This window comes from Doryrhamphus excisus, linkage group LG2 (genome assembly GCF_037039965.1).
Source record: "Doryrhamphus excisus strain RoL-2023G ecotype Guam linkage group LG2, RoL_Dexc_Guam_v1.1, whole genome shotgun sequence".
NCBI lineage: Eukaryota > Metazoa > Chordata > Actinopteri > Syngnathiformes > Syngnathidae > Doryrhamphus > Doryrhamphus excisus.
Genome location: NC_136358.1, coordinates 9,169,226 through 9,189,500, shown reverse-complemented (window position 1 = coordinate 9,189,500; position 20,275 = coordinate 9,169,226). Strand labels below are relative to the sequence as shown.

General features: G+C 41.8%; 1 protein-coding gene across 3 annotated transcripts in view; it reads right to left on the bottom strand.

Annotated features, from left to right (window-relative positions):
* The window catches only part of sorcs2 (sortilin-related VPS10 domain containing receptor 2), a 167,277-nt gene that overhangs the window by 68,971 nt on the left and 78,031 nt on the right, over nt 1-20,275 (bottom strand). For all 3 annotated transcript variants that reach the window (XM_058068160.2, XM_058068161.2, XM_058068159.2), the window contains exon 3: nt 14,108-14,207. In XM_058068160.2, coding sequence (XP_057924143.2) covers nt 14,108-14,207 — 100 coding nt within the window. The remainder of the gene's footprint in view (nt 1-14,107; nt 14,208-20,275) is intronic.

Below are 20,275 nucleotides of genomic sequence, written 5' to 3'. Positions count from 1 at the left end.
AATTGGAACTCTTCCGTACTTGCACAGACCATTTTGAGTCTGCAAGTGCATGTAAAATGAGAAGCAAGGCAAAATGCAGTTCACGGTCGGTGTCCTAGGGGTGTCTTAGAATTATGGATGGGCACCAGTAACGGTATATCTACAGGCACCAACCAAATTCCATCTGGACTGGTGGGCACCGACTGCATGTACAAAACCCTGTGTCATGGTGTTGCTGTTAACAGCATTCAATTCATAAGCGAAGAAGACCAAGCCAGTGGGAGGGGGCAATATTTACACCAACAAGAAGACACATTTAAAGAGGAACTGCACTTTTTTTTTTGCCCATCATTCCCAATCCTTAGGTGAAACATGAACACATATTTATTTCCTATTATAATATGAGAAAATCAGTTAATTTCAGCTAGCTCACAATGTTGTCATTGGGATACACTTATTTCGACTATGAATCCCTCTAAAAAAAACTGTCACGTCTGCGCTTCGGTATTGCGACACGACCCCAAGATGCAGAGAGCAGGAGATCCAAGTGCAGATCGAAAGTCAATTTAATATAAACTGAAAAGGTTTACAGCAGCAGGATGCGAGCAAAGACGGTCGGAGTAGCGTGGAGAGCTACAACAAACAATGCAGCCACAAACTAGTGAGCACGCACCTGAACTAAATAGAAGGGTAACATAATTAGCAACAGGTGCGAGTAATAAGGGAACAGAAAAGCAGGCAGACAAAACAGGAAACGCTACCAAAACAAGAGCATGAAAACAGGAACCAAGGCATAGAAATATAAACCAAATAAACTGTCACACCGGCGAGCTTGCGGATCGTGACAGTACACCCCCCTCAAGGACGGATCCTAGACGTCCAGAAAGTCCAAAGTCACAAAAAGGCAGGGATGGGTGGAGGGAGGTTCGGTGGTGGGTAGCCGGCAAAACACTCGGGGGGTCGTCCTGGACGGTGGACAAGACGAACAAGGCCGAACCTCTCAGGAGGTCGGCCAGGGTGGCAGGGCCACGCAGGAGGATGGCCAGAAGGGTGAGCAGCCCAGAGGGCACTGGGCTCCTCTGGAGGGTGCCCAGGACAACAGGCCCCGTGAGAGCCATGGATGGACCCCTCTGGGGGCCGGCCAGGGTGGTGGGCCTGGCCAGGGAGGCCGGCCCAACATAGGTGAGGTGATGCCGGAGGAGGCAGAGCGGCGTCCCGCCGCTGGAGAGGACGAGCGGCGTCCCGCCGCTGGAGAGGACGAGCGGCATCCCGCCGCTGGAGAGGACGAGCGGCATCCCGCCGCTGGAGAGGACGAGCGGCATCCCGCCGCTGGAGAGGACGAGCGGCATCCCGCCGCTGGAGAGGACGAGCGGCATCCCGCCGCTGGAGAGGTGGCGGCGGCGGCGTGGTGTCCCGCCGTGGAAGAGGTGGCGCCGGAGGAGGCGGCGAAGAAGCAGGCGTCCGACCCTGACGCGGAGACGGCGAAGAAGCAGGAGTCCGGTCCTGACGCGGAGACGGCGAAGAAGCAGGAGTCCGGTCCTGACGCGGAGACGGCGAAGAAGCAGGAGTCCGGTCCTGACGCGGAGACGGCGAAGAAGCAGGCGTCCGGCCCCGACGTGGCGACGGCGAAGCAGCAGGCGTCGTCCATGCCAGAGCCTGACCATCTGCTCCAGCAAGCCCTGCTGCTCGTCCTACAGGTGGAGTGGGCTGTGCCTCCTCACTCCCCCAGCAGGTGGCGCCATTCTCCCCTTCCATCGGCGGGCTGGGCTGTGCTTCCACCATAGCCCAGCAGGTGGTACTAGCCCCCCCTCTCGAAGGCGGATCCCAGACGCCGTAATCAGAGGGAGCCGAAACCAGGGCAGGGAGGAGGGAGGCTTGGAGGAGGGTCACTGGCTCCTCCAGGTCAGCAGTCCCGGCCACAGCCACTTGTTTGGGCCTGAAGCTGCGCGGCTTGGGCACGGGCGGGATCAGGGGCGCCGCGCAGCTTGGCATGAGAGCCGGGTCTTGAGAACCCCTCGGGCTGCGTGGCTTGGGCACGGGCGGGATCAGGGACGCCGCGCAGCTTGGCATGAGAGCCGGGTCTTGAGAACCCCTCGGGCTGCGCGGCTTGGGCACCGGCGGAATCTGGGATGCCACGCAGCTTGGCACGGGAGCCGGGTCTTGGGAACCCCAGTGGCTGCGTGGCTTGGGCACAGGCGGAATCCGGGATGCCACGCAGCTTGGCATGGGAGCCGGAGTTTGGGAACCCTTGGGGCTGCGCGGTTTGGGCACAGGAGGAATCCGGGCTATCACGCTGCTTGGCACGGGAGCCGGAGTTTGGGAACCCTTGGGGCTGCACGGTTTGGGCACAGGAGGAATCTGGGCCGACACGCAGCTAGGCACGGGAGCCGGGGTTTGGAAACCCTTGAAGCTGCGTGGCTTGGGCACAGGAGGAAACTGGGCCGTCATGCAGCTTGGCACGGGAGCCGGGGTTTGGGAACCCCTCGGGCTGCGTGGCTTGGGCACAGGAGGGGAACATGCGCCGTGGTCCTCTTCGTGTTGCATGGGAGGCAACGGGGATTCCGAAGAGGTGGGCAGCTGGGGCTCGGCGGGCAGTCGTGACGTGGGAGTCGACGGCAGCAGCGAGATGGGCCAGCACCCAGTGACTGTGTGAGTTGAGGGTTGTGCCCTGGCTTGGCGTGACGAGGAGGAAGAGAGCGGTTTCACCTTTTGACGCCGTGGAGCCCTGGCTGGAGGCGGCCGAGACGTACGTCGGTGTCGCGGCCAGGCCGGTGTGTCATCTACGGGGCCCGGATGAACCCACGCCATGGGTATGAGCGTGCCATCCGGCCCCCACACCATGTCCTCCAGTTCCTCCGGAGTGAACTTCGTGCACTCCTCTTCCATCGCCTTCAGGATCTGCCAGGTCCAAAAGTCGCTCTCTGCGAGGTCGCCTTCATTTGGTGGCTGCATTCTGTCACGTCTGCGCTTCGGTATTGCGACACGACCCCAAGATGCAGAGAGCAGGAGATCCAAGTGCAGATCGAAAGTCAATTTAATATAAACTGAAAAGGTTTACAGCAGCAGGATGCGAGCAAAGACGGTCGGAGTAGCGTGGAGAGCTACAACAAACAATGCAGCCACAAACTAGTGAGCACGCACCTGAACTAAATAGAAGGGTAACATAATTAGCAACAGGTGCGAGTAATAAGGGAACAGAAAAGCAGGCAGACAAAACAGGAAACGCTACCAAAACAAGAGCATGAAAACAGGAACCAAGGCATAGAAATATAAACCAAATAAACTGTCACACCGGCGAGCTTGCGGATCGTGACAAAAACCCTCCAACAACATTGCATGGTTTGATATCCATGCTGTCCCTTATGGAAAAAAAATATTGCAGTATATTGCCAAATATAATGCAATGTATTAGGAAATATATTTCCATATATGGAATCTTATGTTTATATTTTCAAATATATTGCAATATATGCATAGATCATATATGTGTATATATTGATACATATAAAAATATATTGCGATCAAGACAAAAAAGGACTATATTTTTACATATATAAAATTGCATATAATTTGGGGTATATAAACTTATATATTATATATTTGGATTTAATATATTTCAATATATTGAAAGCGGCAATCATTTGTATATTCTGCAATATATTGCCATATATTACATGAATATATAATATATTGTATAATATATGTACAAAAATATATTATTCCATGTATTTATAATATATAATGTATTGGAAAATATAATGGAACAATAATATATTATAATATAATACAACATATTTAAAGTAATATATTGATAAATATATTTTATTTTCGTAATACATTAACACGTACACTGATGATAACATGTAATACTAGTTGCAGTATCTCGCTGTATTTTGATACTAACTAACTAACATGACACCTCAGCGTCATTCACAGACGGAAGGGTGGATATGTACGTCTCCATTTCTGAGGACCTGAGCACATGTCCTCTGCTGGAAGACACAGCCATCCCAATGAGAGCAGACATCGGAAGTGTTGTCGCAGCTGTTGTTGACGGAACTAGCATAAGTATGTGTATCAATGCCCCCAATGCGCACAGAAAAAGGGAAAGGAATATATGTTTATGTTTCACGGAAGGACTGTGAATGATGAATTTTTCGGGAAAAAAGTGTTCCACTTTCAGGGCCCTTTCAGGAATTGTGACTGCGTGTCATCTCACTTCTCATGCAAGTAACTCTTCACAGGGTACATCTGGATAGACATTGGATATGGAACTATGACCTTTGAGGAGTATGACTTGTAAACTATAATAAAAGACCTTTAAAAAAGAAAGAAGAATATTGATGATCAACAACAATTTGTAGGACAATTTAGTGACAATTTCTTTCTGAGCTACGCTGTGATTTGAAATAGACTACTTTTAAAATTTACCGGAAAAATGAAGTGTTTTTGCATCAAATATGATATATCTGATCTGAGTATATTTGATCGGTATCGCCGATACCGGCCTGAATTTTAAAAAAAATCACAAATGAGATCTACTCATTTATAGGGATCCACATGAGCTGGACTCTCCAAAAACAACAAAAATGTTTGACTATTAGTTCATTACAGGTAAAATCTAACAAATTGGATTTGACAAAAAATCCTTAGTCAACAGCATGGTTGCAATGAGTGCGCTCATTTTATTTTTTTAAATTTTTAATTAATTTTTTATTAATTATTAATTGTAATTAATTTTAATAATTAATAAATTTTAATTGCAACCATGGTTGCAATTCAAAATTAAAAGTAAAATATTATATAATATATTATATAATATATATTATATATATTATATAATATATATATTATATAATATATTATATTATATTATATAAAATATTATATAATATAAAAAGTAAAAATTCAGTCAGTAAAAATTGTACTTATCATTTTCGGTAAGTATGCAACAGCTATAGACAAAGTGATTTGGGACAGCTCTACACTATAAAGGGGAACATACTGCAGTATACATATTGAAGTGTACAGATGGACGCACAGTTGACGTTAAAGTGGCAATTAGACGCCCTTAGTGATGATTCGTTAGCTCAGGTTTGTGTCTCCTCAACTCCGTGAGACCTCACAGATGCTGACGGCAATCATGAATTTGAGGCTCAATTTTTGCTCTTAAATTCGTTAAACTTATTTCATAAAAATAGGAAGAAAAAGTAGCACAAATAACATGGAGGACGAGGTGTTAACACATTAGAATGTTTGCTTGGAAGCCATCTGGGATCAATTGTGGTTGCTCGCGTTGCAGAAGTGCCATTACACGCCGCGCTGGTGGCTTTTGCCACTTTGCCGCCAACAGAAACGTGGTAATTAGGTGACTGGCAACAAGAGGACACCGTGTTGTCTGAGAAGGCTCACTAAGCATGAAATGAGCCCCGGAGTAGCTCTCAGCAGTCTCAGCTTGCTGATAAAACGCTGATTGATTAGAATTAGCGACTAGCTAGTGGGGAAATGTGTGTGTATTTTTAAAAGGTGTATCATTGAGGAAAAAATAATGCATTGTTGCAGAAATGCAATCAATCTCATAAAGCAAGGACACACATAAAACAAAAAAGCCCTCAGGTAGAAAATATCTTCCATGTCAGACCTCCACATTTGCATGGCGCTGTAATCTTGAGAAACAGTCCATCTGTTTCCACAGCCGTGCTAATGCAGGGATGTGCCACACTCCAGTCTCCAATTCCGGTTGGAAAAAGTCTTGCATACTAATTACACTGATTGGACACTTCATTAGGTACACATAGATCATTCAAAGCCAAACAGACATACGTATGCATATGTGAGCAAAGATGTACTATTGTGAGGATTCCTGCATCATTCACTGGGAAATGAAGGGAAAACTTCCTTGCATAGGTGAAAGCTCCCGGTGGTGCATGATTGCTTTGGCTTGTCCCATTGATTTCAGCTGAAAAAGCAAATTGGACTATTTTTCACACTGTCCCGCCTTTTTTTTTTAAATCATACCACTACCATGCAAAACCAAAACCAAGTCCAGTCTGGACTGACACCATCTCAGGTCTTGGGCAAAACATCACAGTGACCAGTTTGGAAGAATTATGATCATTTAAATCAGGGGTCTCAAACTCAATTTACTTGGGGGCCACTGGAGCTAGGGTCTGGGCAAGGCTGGGCCACATCAGGTTTTCAAAAAAAAAAAAAAACGCTTATTTACTTACATTTTTGTCACAGTTAAATGTTTCATATCAGCAAATAGAAATATTAGTCAATGACAACACAACTGAACACAAAATGTAGTTTTTAAATTAAACTTTTTTAAGGGAGAAAAAAAATCCAGAACAACATAGCATTCTATCTATATTCACACCATTTCTACAGCTTTGGACTCCAGCAAAACACAGTGACAGCCAAATGTGAATAATGAACACATGTAACAGTGGACAGGGGTGGCCGGGCAACCGAAATGACACCCAGAGCGCAGCGACGACTCATCAGAGAGGTCACAAAAGGCCCCACAACAATATCCAAAGAACTGCAGTCCTCAGTTATGGTCAGTGTTCATGACTCCATCATAATAAAGACACTGGGCAAAAATGGCCTGCATGGCAGAGAATGCCAAAGACAAAAGCCACTGCTGACTAAAAAGTTAAGGCTCATCTCAATTTTGCCAGAAAACATCTTGATGATCCCCAAGATCTTTGGAAAAATACTCTGTGGTCTGATGAGATAAAAGTTTAACTTTTTGGAAGGTGTGTGTCCCATTACATATGGTGTAAAAGTAACGCTGCATTTCAGAAAAAGACCAACATACCAACAGTAAAATATGGTGGTAGTAGTGTGATGATCTGGGGCTGTTTTGCTGAATCTAAATTCTCCAATTTTCAGAGCTAGATAATGTCCTTAAAATCCTCCTGGTGGACTGTTATTAGCCGACAAGTAAATCATCTCAACGCTTTTATTGTAATTGATGAGAAAATTAATTCGCATTCAATGTAGTTGACCACTTTAATACTCACATCTTTGTCATGACAAGCTTATTTAAACAATAAAATAAAAGTTTACTGTGAATGTAAAAACAGTTAACACCTCTTCTCTTCTTCGCTCTTTTTGTTGAGACCGTGACAACAAGTTAGTTTTTTACTGTCTTGTACAATCTGTACCTGCTCAGCAACATGGAATGATCCATTCCATGAGAAGTGAAGGAGGAGTGCACACAAAGCACACAAATTAAGATTAAAACAGTAATATATATACTTTAAGAAAAGAATAAAATCAGATGTTTGGGGGGGACCCTTGAAATCCTAGGGTCCTAGACAATTGTTTGTTTAATGGTAAGTCCGCCACTGGGTGTCAGAGGCCATGTCTAATTCCTGGTGTCTTTTGAGCCTGTCATTGCAAGTAGAGCCTGGCAAATTTATCAATTTATATGCAGTGCTGCTTGCAGTCACACACACATGAACACGCACACACACACACACACACACACCAAGGGTCTAAAAGAAAAAAACTGCAATTTTTCAGTTTTAGATTTTGCCTTTTTATCACTCGCTCTGTTTCCTTCACACTTACACATGCTTTCTTGCCATGGAATCGAGTAAAAAATTGAGACAGACGACCGTCAGTTTTGTACACTTATTTTTTAATAACGTTATTTAATTAATATTTTATTTATTTATTTTTTTAATTAGGAGATGTGGGGGTCTTCATAATCAATTTTTCTGCAGATTAACAGATTAAAACAATTTATGTTGACTTGAAAAGACCCTCCACTGGCAGGCGGCATTTGAGGCATTTTAGTGTCAGTTACTAAAAAACTAAAGCTACTGTGACAGTCCTGATGATAACAATACATTAACTATAAGATGCAAGCACTTGGAGATGTAAATTCCATCAGCTGTGGTAATAAATGACTAATGGGCATGCCTGGAGGAGGAATTCAAATCAGTTTGTCAGCCTCCGACCAAAAATCGCAAATTAGAGTTATAAAAGTTTGTCAACTTTTATGAACGAATATAAAACATTCCATATTAAGATTCAGTCCCCCCCAAAATTACAAACATTACAGCCACAATACAGTTTCATGTGGCGTTCCTCAAGGCTCAATGCTGACCCCACTGTTATTTCCCAAAGGCTTACAACTTTATGTTACATACTCCCTTCAAATGTATAAACATGCATATTCAAACCTCGGTTTTCATATGATTTGATATTTGACAGAAAGTTTTGTGATGATTTTGTCTCAATTTTCGATAACAGGGGTCGCCATTTAATAAAAAAAAGTATGATCACATCAGTACCCTCCCCTCCTGGAGAGTGACCAATAGGCATGCATTTTGACCACTGAACACGCCAGTACACCTCGCCAGGCACTCCAAGCTAGAAGCCCAGGACCCAAAACCTGCCTGGAGATACCAGCACATGTCATACCGACTCACCTTGCCCGACAAACAACAAGCATTGAGCAAGCAGGGTGCCGAGGTTGAAAGAGAAGGATAGCCGGAGTGAGAGAATGCAGCGATGTGCCTCCACACACAACAGTAATTATTACATATTCCTATGGTTCAGAATCTGCATTTGTGACCTCAAAATTAAGCCACAAATATTACTCCATAGACCTCCAAAAACAATCTGTGTTGCAGCGATACAGATTGTTAGGGCTGACTGTTGACCAGCCCCTCTCTCCTCAACCACCATCGGTTGTTCATGACACTAAGCCAACAAATCCAATAGAATTGTGGTTTGCTCACAGAGCCGATCCACAAAAGTTAAGGGTGATGAAGGGAGGACTGGTCGAAGCAAATGTAAAGTGAAGCCTTGATGTAATAAAAGCATGCGTTGCTTTCTCAAAGTCTGCAAGTGGTAACTTTTTCCTCACCTGACTTAAAAGCTTTAGTTGGAAGAAGCTGGATTTTGCAAGTGCTGATATTTGCTTGTCCAGTTTAAAATGACAGTCCATAATAAAGCATGACTTGTTTGTTCAGACATCTGAACTTTGACAAGAGAATGTCACTAGAATCTAGTGACATGCGACGTGGTAGCTAGCTTTAAGGCAAGGGTCTCAAACACGCGGCCCGTGGGCCAAATGTGGCCCGCAGGACACTAGTTTGAGGCCCCCGCCTTGATATGAAAGTTTAATGTTAGTGCGGCCCGTGCAAGTTTGATATGGATGCTGTATGGTATCATGTACCCAGAAAAAAATATTACGTTTGATTAATGTTCATGTTAAAGGTTAAATAACTGTTAATAGTTATCCTCCCTATCCATGTGGAAGTGGTAAGTTTTTGGCTTTTTAAGTTTAAAGGAAATAACTTGGAGGCTACCGTTTAGGTCGCTAGCTCTCTAGTTTGCGAGTTAGCATGTGTCTCAAGACCCTGCAGTTGCGCAATATGTTGTAAATAAAAAAAGTATAAATGTGACTATAGTCATGTTTTGTCATGTCTACAGGGCTCTAATAATGCTTTGTTAATTTTAATCTGAAAAAAATAACTTGTCTACCCACCAACTATATGTGGTTTCTTAATTTTTAATTATTTGCCGTTTTATTATTATTAATATAATATAATATAATATAATACTAGCTCCAGTGGCCCCCAGGTAAATTGAGTTTGAGACCCCTGCTTTAAGGGCTCTCTCGTTTACCTTTGCAGTTTTTCTCATGAAAGTTGCTAGTTTCTCCGTGTGTTCACGCAGGTAAACAAAATACTCCACATTTTTGTCAGTATTCATCACTTTCACCGTCGTCCTGCTAGCCACCTGTCGCTGCATCCGTGCGTCACTAATTCGCTTGTCTCCGAGCACCAGGCAGTTAGCTACCTGCTGCTGCTGCTGCTTACTGGTATGGAGGAGTACTACATGATAATACATGATTACTCTGCCAGGCGCGAGACCGCACAGGCACACAAATTGGATAATTTCCCACGGTACACCTGACAATATCTCTGCACAGTGGTTGAAAAACACTGCACTAGAACATCATTCTAATTGTGCAATATTGTTAAGCCGACGTCCATGGTTTGTAAAGCTGATCTTGTAATAATAATTCATGCATTCGTGTCCTTGCGGTTGGACTACTGCAACTGCCTCCTCACAGGTCTTAAAAACAAAGAGCTGGCTCAATCTGCAGGTAGTCCGAAATGCTGCAGCAAGGCTCTTGACTAACACCAACAGGAGGGTCCACGTTATCCCCGTGCTAAAATCCCTTCCCTGGCTCCCTGTTGTGTACCGTATTCAATATAAAATCTTAGTGCTTACTTTTCCAGCCCTGCATGGTCAGGCCCCTGCATACCGCCTTGATCTTATCAAGCCATCTAAAGACTCATTTGTTGATTGTATTTTTTTTATGTTGTGAAAAGCCCTATACAAATAAAGCTTACTTACATCTTGGATCACACACACAAAACAAAGGTAGGTTGAGAGGCACACTCACTTGGCAAACACAAATGAGAATGTTACAAAAACTCGTCCATTTGCCACATCAAGAATGACTAAGAAGGAACTAAGAAGACGTCAAGTAAGCTATTTTTAACAAAACAGAGATGACAAACAATCCAAGATGATGGCAGGTTGTTGTTGATGCTCTTCTCTTCCCTGCCCGCTATCCGCTTCTCAGCGTCTTCCCAATAACAAACATTTATGTTCATTTGTCCATTTCACGTGGTTAGCGCACAGGCCTCACAACTAGGAGACCCGAGTTCAATTCCACCCTCAGCCATCTCTGTGTGGAGTTTGCATATTCTCCTCGTACATGCGTGGGGTTACTCCGGTTTTCTCCCACATAAAAACATGCTAGGTTAATTGGTGACTCCAAATTGTCCATAGGTATGAATGTGAGTGTGAATGGTTGTTTGTCTATATGTGCCCTGTGATTGGCTGGCCACCAGTCCAAGGTGTACCCACCTATCCCAGCTGGGATAAGTGAGATAAGCAGTAGAAAATGAATGAATGAATGAATAAATGACATTAAGAGCATAAAACCAGTTGCTATGTTTACATGCCTGAAAAAAACACTAATAATTGCACCACACTAGACATTAATAGAGCATATATATGTGTCTTTATGTGTCTATATGTGCCCTGTGATTGGCTCGCCACCAGTCCAGGGTGTACCACCCTCTCGCCGGAAATTGGCTGGGATAGGCTCCAGCATGTCCGCAACCCAAGCGGTAGAAAATGAATGAATAAGGCATTTTTCATTCAGTCACAGAGACTGGCACGGTAAATGGTTGGCCATTAGTTCACGGTGTACCCCACCTCTCGCCCGAAGACAGCTGGGATAGGCTCCAGCACCCCTGCCACCCTTGTGAACCCTTGTGAGGATAAGCAGTAGAAAATGAATGAATGAATGTCCATTTCACTCATAATTTATAGTTATTTGATATTACTGTAACGTTAGTTAGGCTCTATAAAATTTGTTTTCATATTTGGTGTGTCTGGAAAAGATGACTTCCATTATTTCTTATTGAAAAAAATTGTGCCACTGTATTTCTATTTTTACTGCTTTTTAGTCCATCTAACTTTACGTCCTATGCCACATAGATGCCATTGTCCTGTGCAGTCTACATAACAATATGATGATGCAAACGATATAAATGCGAGGGACAACATCCCCTTGAGGAAGCCACCCGTCTGTCCTTCCTGCTTCTCCTCATTCGTCAACCATCACTCATTTTTTTCACACGCACATTCAAGCGGACGTGCTAATCGCTTGTGTTCAATCAATTTACCGTATCATCTCTCATTTGCATTTGGCAAGGAAGGACGAAAAGGAAACATGTCTCCCTTTTTTCTGAGTTTTACACTCCCTGGCTTGCTTCGGTTTTTAACCTTGGCAGATGCACTCGCCGGCGTCATCGATATGTTTGTCACGTCGAGCCTGCTTGCAGATCTGTCAATAAGAGAGCGGCAACTGTCACGTTGATCTGCACTCAAGTCAAGGAAAGAAATCCGACTGTCAGCTTGCAGCTAATTGTTAGCCACAGCTGCCTGCTTGTAGCTTATGGTGTCTTTCTCTCTGTTTGGACATCCATCAAGCTTTAAATTCAGTAGGAAAACAAGAAGTCAATTCATATACGGTAGCAATTACATGTGAGCACGGTCTCCCCTCAGGGTGAGCCAGCATTCATTGTCTATCGATCCACACGGAGGATGCGGGTCAGGTCGATCCATTTAGGCCTGCTTTGCGAGGGGCCTCCAGCAAGGCACAGGAGGACAACAACGACGCAGCAGCAGAGATCAATGCTAGGTCAAAGATGATGCTGTGTCATAATCTGCAAAGATGGTTGCGCAATGACTTATAATCCCAGCAATTGTGTGGCTTTGTAAAAGTGGTCATGTGACAATGCAACATGAGTCAAGGTGGCCGTCCTTGCAAGGGGGGGGGTTAACCAGGGGCTGTTCCATCATTGCTGACTTTACACACCTTCACCTATGAACGCCAGCATGCAAACCTGACAGCCTTTCATTGATTAGCCGTCATATTGCCACTCGTCTCTTCATTTGTCCTTTAGCTTCCAGCTGAACGTCATTTTTTTTTTACAAAGTTGGAAAGTGACTGGACACAAAAGTACTGTCATGGTCACAATTGGATAAAATTCAAACAATTCAAAATCAGTTTCTTGAACAAATCCTGGGACTGTTGCTTTGTTTCCATGTGATAACATGGTGCATCATCACAAGTGAGGTCAAATGACAACATAAACAATATGTGGTGCTTGAGGCAGCATGTGGGATTGAATTAAAAATAGCGTACCAGTTTGTTTCTTGACCTGTCACTAATTAGGTGGTTATTTTCGCTTTTGTAGACCATGGACCCGCCGCATATGAAACTGGTTAATTGAATAGAGGTGTCAGCTGGAAGAGTTACAGCATGCTATTCCAAATAAAAGCATATAAATCAGGGGTCTCACTGGAGCTCGGGTCTGGTTTTCCAAAAAAAACCCCCAAGAAACGCATTTATTAAAAACAAAAAAATTTAAAAAACTTTGCTTTGGTTCCAAATTTCTACAAGAAAAGCTCTGAAAAAACATTCCACTGTTCTCAAATATCTTACTTTTTATTTTTCTACACAAAATAAGATGAAAAATGAATAAACAAATTAAGAATAAAGAAAATCAATTAATCAGTAATAAATAAATATAATAATAATAATAATAAAACGGCAAATAATAAAAACTTAAGAAACCACATATAGTTGGTGGGTACACAAATGATTTTTTTCAGATTAAAATTAACAAAGCATTATTAGAGCCCTGTAGACATGACAAAACACGACTATAGTCACATTTATACTCTTTTTATTTACAACATATTGCGCAACTGCAGGGTCTTGAGACACATGCTAACTCGCAAACTAGAGAGCTAGCAACCTAAACGGTAGCCTTCAAGTTATTTCCTTTAAACTTAAATAGCCAAAAACTTACCACTTCCACACGGATAGGGAGGATAACTATTAACAGTTATTTAACCTTTAACATGAACATTAATCAAACGTAATTATTTTTTCTGGGTACATGATACCATACAGCATCCATATCAAACTAACATTAAACTTTCATATCAAGGCGGGGGCCTCAAACTAGTGTCCTGCGGGTCACATTTGGCCCGCGGGCCGTGTGTTTGAGACCCCTGATATAAACACACACGCTCCTTTGTGCAGCGTGTTTAAATAGCAACATGGCGTGCAGCACACGTAGCGACACTTTCCTCCCAGAAAGCCAAAGCCATTGAAGTACGTTTCTCAAGATCACAAACTGGCATGGATGACATCAGACAATTAGGACCGTAAAAGTCACCCACTGGATCACTCGGCTTATCTGCTGCCCCCCTTGTGGGAAACTCACAAGAGTTCACAAGACGCTGAGCGGATTGAAATGTGCTTCTTGCATCTGAAGGCAGTGGATTACAAACACATCAAGGGGAAAATCAATAATTAAAAGCTGCAGCTGCAAATGACTTTGAACTAGAAATTGCAAAAGAGAAATTACATGCACACTATAACAGCATATCATAGCAGTCCCCAGATACCATGCCAAATACACCGAATAGGTCATACACAAGTCAAGACTGGATGCTTCACTGAATGATCCAGAAAAATAAAATGAATAAAGACATGTCCTACCTTCTTCTTATTGGTGGGGCAGATGTAGAAGCTGGTCACCACTATGGTGGTCCCTGGTACCAAGTTGAGCTTGGTGTAGGTGGTGCCGTAGTCGCTGGACCTGGAACACAAACATACCATTTTAATTTTAGTCTTAAGGCCTGGGGACTTTTTGCTTTTTATGTAAAGCAGCAACTGCACGGTGGTCATGTGGGGTAAAAGTAACGCCATATTTCAGAAAAAGAACATCATATCAACAGTAAAATATGGTGGTGGTAGTGTGATGGTCTGGGGCTATTTGGCTGCTTCGGTAGCAGGACGACTTGCTGTGATAAATGGAACCATGAATTCTATCTTTTATATTTTAATGCGGATTAAATGACATCAGGCCGCACGGTAGGCGAGTGGTTAGCGCGCAGGCCTCACAGCTAGGAGACCCGAGTTCAATTCCACAATCGGCCATTTCTGTGTGGAGTTTGCATGTTCTCCCCATTCATTTGTGGGTTTTCTCCTGGTACTCGGGTTTCCTCCCACATTACCAAAACATGCTAGGTTAATTGGCGACTCCAAATTGGTATGAATGTGAGTGTGAATGGTTGTTTGTCTATATGTGCCCTGTGATTGGCTGGCGACCAGTCAAGGGTGTACGTTGCCTCTTGCCTGAAGACATCTGGGATAGGCTCCAGCATCTATGAATGAATGAATGATTAAAGCAGCTACAAGGTCTTTATGGATCATCGTGGTAAAGGCGACATTGATGCTTACTTTAGATATGAAAATAAGAAGGACACTTTTGTGTTGAAAGGCAAAGTGTTAAAAGCTAACCTTTCAAAAGGGCAAGTTTGTGGCAAAATAAACAATTTGTTGCATTAGTGTTTTGTTAGATTAAATTATTCATCTCGGGCTGTTTGCTTGTTTACCACGTTTAAGTTCTTGTGTTTCGAATTGTCTTCTGTTTGATTCTTGTTTTCCGTTTAATCATTCATGTTTAGTTTTGAACTGATGCTTTTCGAGTTACGTAGTTTGTTGTTGTTGTACTTTGTTGTAAAAGTCTCATCACCTCCTGGTGAGTTTGGGTAAACACTCCTGATCAGAATTTTAAGACCAATTATAAAATTGCAAATTACATTTTGCACAGATGGATCAAAAAGTGCAAAAAAAAGAAAGAAAATTGCAAAAACAATGGGTAGTTTCGCTTTCGATTTTGGTTATAAGCGCTTATGAGTCCAGTAACCAGTCCAAGTAGCCAACTTAAAGTGTTCCACTGTACTGAGCAAATACTGTAGAAAAGCAGACACTGGAGTACTCAGTACTTGGGTTTGTTATTTAATATGCATCACATAGCAGAAGATCAGTAAAAAAAAAAAAAAAGGTCCAAGAGAAGGCGCATTACTATACACACAAAAAAAGAATCTTGGCTTGAGTCTTGGTTAAGAGTGCTGCCCTTCCTTCTTGAACAAAACCAACAAATACGGATTAGGCTGGATTAGCCTAAACAGAGGTATCAATAGAAGGATGTGAGTGTGTTGCTATTTCTTGAACTATCTTTCCACAGCGTGTTTTGTGTTGCAAGACGAAGAGATGGCGCCGTGTTTCACATGGCTGTGGGCTGCCTTTTAACATGAAGCAGCCCGCGAGCAAGGAGAAGCCTTGATGAAAGAAAACGATGAGTTAGCACGTCAGTGCGATTAAGGATGAGAGGATTGGACTCTTTGGCACAGCAGGACGGCAAGGACAGCTAAAAAAGACTCTTACGTAGGACAACCGTAGCTTTTTTTTTTTTTTTTTTTACAATTCCGACAGCAATCACAGCTCATTTGCGCTCACATGTTGATTAGTGAACAGCAGCTTAACAGGTGGAACTACAACACCTCACCTCACATAAGAGCAACCATGCTTCACATGAGAAAAAGGAATCATGAAAAGTGGAGTTGTTATAAGTATATAAACCAGGGGTCTCAAACACGCGGCCCGTGGGCCAAATGTGGCCCGCAGGACACTAGTTTGAGGCCCCCGCCTTGATATGAAAGTTTAATGTTAGTGAGACCCGCGCAAGTTTGATATGGATGCTGTATGGTATCATGTACCCAGAAAAAATTATTACGTTTGATTAATGTTCATGTTAAAGGTTAAATAACTGTTAATAGTTATCCTCCCTATCCGTGTGGAAGTGGTAAGTTTTTGGCTATTTAAGTTTAAAGGAAATAACTTGGAGGCTACCGTTTAGGTCGCTAGATCTCTAGTTTGCGAGTTAGCATGTGTCACAAGACCCTGCAGTTGCGCAATATGTTGTAAATAAAAAGAGTATAAATGTGACTATAGTCGTGTTTTGTCATGTCTACAGGGCTCTAATAATGCTTTGTTCATTTTAATCTGAAAAAAATAATTTGTCTACCCACCAACTATATGTGGTTTCTTAAGTTTTTATTATTTGCAGTTTTATTATTATTATTATTATATTTATTACTGATTGATTGATTTTCTTTATTCTTGATTTGTTTCTTTATTTTTCATCTTATTTCATGTGTAAAAATAAAAATTAAGATATTTGAGAACAGTGGAATGTTTTATCAGAGCTTTTCTTGTAGAAAATTGGAACAAAAGCAAAGTTTATTCATTTTTCTGTTTTTAATAAATGCGTTTTTTTTTTTTTTTTTTGGAAAACCTGATGCGGCCCAGCCTCGCCCAGACCCTAGCTCCAGTGGCCCCCAAGTAAATTAAGTTTGAGACCCCTGATATAAACTATTAACAAACAAGAACAACAAAAAACAAAATCATAAAACAATCAATGTAAATTAAAAAAATACTGGAATATAATAATATCACAAATATAATTATTTAAATCAATGAACAGAATAAAACAATAAAAATAAGTAAAAATATGTAAGCATAAGAAACTATTTAAAATGAACAAGAAACAAAGCAATAAATAGATGAGGTGATCAGGTTAAACATCGACTTAGCAAATTATGAGAAAACGGCCATGTTAATTTTCCACAAGGTCAAGCAAAGAAGCATAAGTGGTGCATAAAAATCACAATTTGACAATAATCAAAGCAAAAAAAAAATCAACTGTGATAATGCAGTCATGCCAGAATGTTTTTATTTTATTTTCACGGCAGGGTATCAGGAAATCACCAGGGTAATTTTTCGGAAAGTTAATTCTTCGACTTAGACAGACTTTATTGATCCACAAGAGAAATTGCATGGTTCCAGTTGCTCAATTTCAGAAGAAAACATAAAATGCACTGCAATATGAATAAAATATAATAATATAAAAAAATTTATATATGTAACAAAGTAAAAAAGTAAAAAAGAATACAACATAAGAAGATTTGCATATTTACAAATACCCAACTGGAGAAATATGATTTCAAGGAGCATGAATAGTATTGGATGAAATAACAAGAAAAATATAAATGTTGCAATGCAGATATTGTGCTAATGCTAATTTTTAATAATTGTGAAAATAATGATGTTATAGAATGTAGGCGTCTTTTTGGTTTGGAGGGTATAAACGTGCTTGAAATGCAAAACAAATGTAAGAAGAAACTAGTGAGGCGCAGTACAAATGCACTCTTGTGATTGTCGTTCCTACTCCACTTTTCTGCCATCATCATTATCATTATTATATTCAGGAATGTCTCTTCATGGGTGTAAAAAGATGAGAATCAAGCCTAAGGACACAAAGAGTGAGAGAAAAAAAAAGGCAAAAAGTTGTGCAGGGATGTGTTGCGACGCCGGCAGCAAAAGTACCCCCCCCTTCCAGTCTTTGAAGAGAATGCAGAGAAATATGGACGTGTTTTAAGGAGACGACAGGCACTGATTCACATTGTAATGTCCTCATCGGGGTGAGAACAAACAACACCAGAGTAAGACAAGTGGGACTCAAGCCTGGAGGTTGAGGAGGTATAAGGATGGTCAGGAATGATATCTTCTCGTGCACCAATAAAACAGTCAAATCCAAATCAAATATAGCACTGTGACAGCCCCCCCTCCTTATTTGTGTGGGAGATCATTCACGGTGGTCCCAGTGATGAAGCAGCCTCGTCACCACTCTTTTGCACTTTAACTCTACAAGCGAGAAATACACTCACTTGCTGTACTACAATGAAGCGAGCAATCTTCATCGCCTTTCGTTTTGCACCGAGCATTTGGCGTGTGTACGCTGTGAACGTGCGAGATCTGACACCTGGGAAGACTGAAAAAGGAGCAATTTGGCTGTTGATTCCAGAGCAGAAGATGATTGTTCGTGGCCAAGTGTTTGTTTCCCAGAGACCTTGCAGTCGCTACACTAATAATTGCACCACACTAGACATTAACGGAGCAACCAACACTCCATTAATGTCTAGTGTGGTGCAATTATTAGTGTTTTTTCGGGCATGTAAACGTAGCAACTGGTTTTATGCCCTTAATGTCATTCATTCATTAATTCATTTTCTACCACTTATCCTCACAAGGGTTGCAGGTGTGCTGGAGCCTATCCCAGCGGTCTTCGGGCGAGAGGCGGATACACCTTGGACTGGTGGCCAGCCAATCACAGGGCACATATAGACAAACAACCATTCACACTCACATCATACAGTAAAGTCTCGTTATATCGATATCGGTTATATCGAAGTACTGCTTATTACGATACTATTTTCATTTCCCGGCAAATTTCTAGTCTTTTATGATATAATTAGTTCCGGTTAGTACGATACCCGGTTATTATGATAATCCGGTTACTACGATGCCCTTTTCATCTCCCGCCAGCCAATTTGGTCTGCTTATATCGATACAAAAGCAGCTTAAATCAATATTTGCTTAAGGATTTCAATACCACCATTAGCGAAACCTGTAAACGGCGTATTGTGTGATTTTCGGCTAACACCGTTTCGGCTTTTCCGACGGACGGTAATTACAGGTAATTAATATGAGGTATTGAAGTATTAAACTATGTTTTGAAGTAAAGGAGTAAATATTTGTATAATTTAGAGGGAAGATTCAGTGAATAGACTTAGTGTTTTCATGACGAGGATGACGAGGATGATGAGGATGAAGTGTTACCTGTCAGCGTGTTCAGCCCCAAACCGTGGTAAGGGGCGGCCTGACTTAGGCAGAGAAAAAAAGAACACGGCGAACGGCTGCTTCCAGTCAACTTTATTTTTCACACTTCCACCACCAGAGCGCAGCACACACACCGATTCTCGCACTTCCTGGTTCACAGGTCATGCTCAACCCGCCCCACATAGCTGGCCAAACACATGCCTGCAACAGAAGAACCAACTGACATAGCATACACACCTATTCCAACGAAGACACAAGCGTACAAATACATGTATTTAATTGTGTTGTATTCAGATATCTTTTTATCGCTTGCAATAATCACTGTTTTTCATATGTACATGCTGGCGTTCGTGGTTTCTCTCGTGTGTATAGAACAATGTCGAGTGCATTATTGCCCACTTTTAATGCAGTTCGGCGCAGGATTGGATATATCGATAGTCTGGTTATATCGATATTTTTTCCGACTCCCGAGAATATCGATATAACGAGACTTTACTGTACCTATGGACAATTTGGAAATCGCCAATTAACCTAGCATGTTTTTGGAATGTGGGAGGAAACCGGAATACCCGGAAAAAACCCACGCATGCACAGGGAGAACATGCAAACTTTTTGCCATTTGTAGATAATGGCTCTCACTGTGGTTTGCTAAAGTCCCAAAGCTATAGAAATGACTTTTTAACCTTTTCCAGACTGATAGACCTTAAGTTATGTTTTAACAGTGGGGGCCATCACTTTTTCACGTAAGTCCATGTAGGTTTTTTTTTTTTGCTTTAATATAAAAAGCATAATTTGAAAACTGCATTTTGTGTTCAGTTGTGTTGTCATTGATTAATATTTTATATTAATATTATATTAATATTTTACAATATATTAATAAAATTATTTTGATGATTTGAAACAAGTGTGACAAACTGCAAAAAATAAGAAAATAAGAATAAGAAAATAATAAGAAAAATAATATATATAATATATTATATATAATATAATAATAAGAAAAAAATAAGAAATCAGGGAGGTACTAACACTTTTTCACACCACTGTAGCGAAACAAGCTGAAATGACCCAAATCGTCCCCCTATGGCGTTTGGGGGCACACAGTGTTTGGCCAGTTACACAGTAGAGATGCATGGTAAGTGT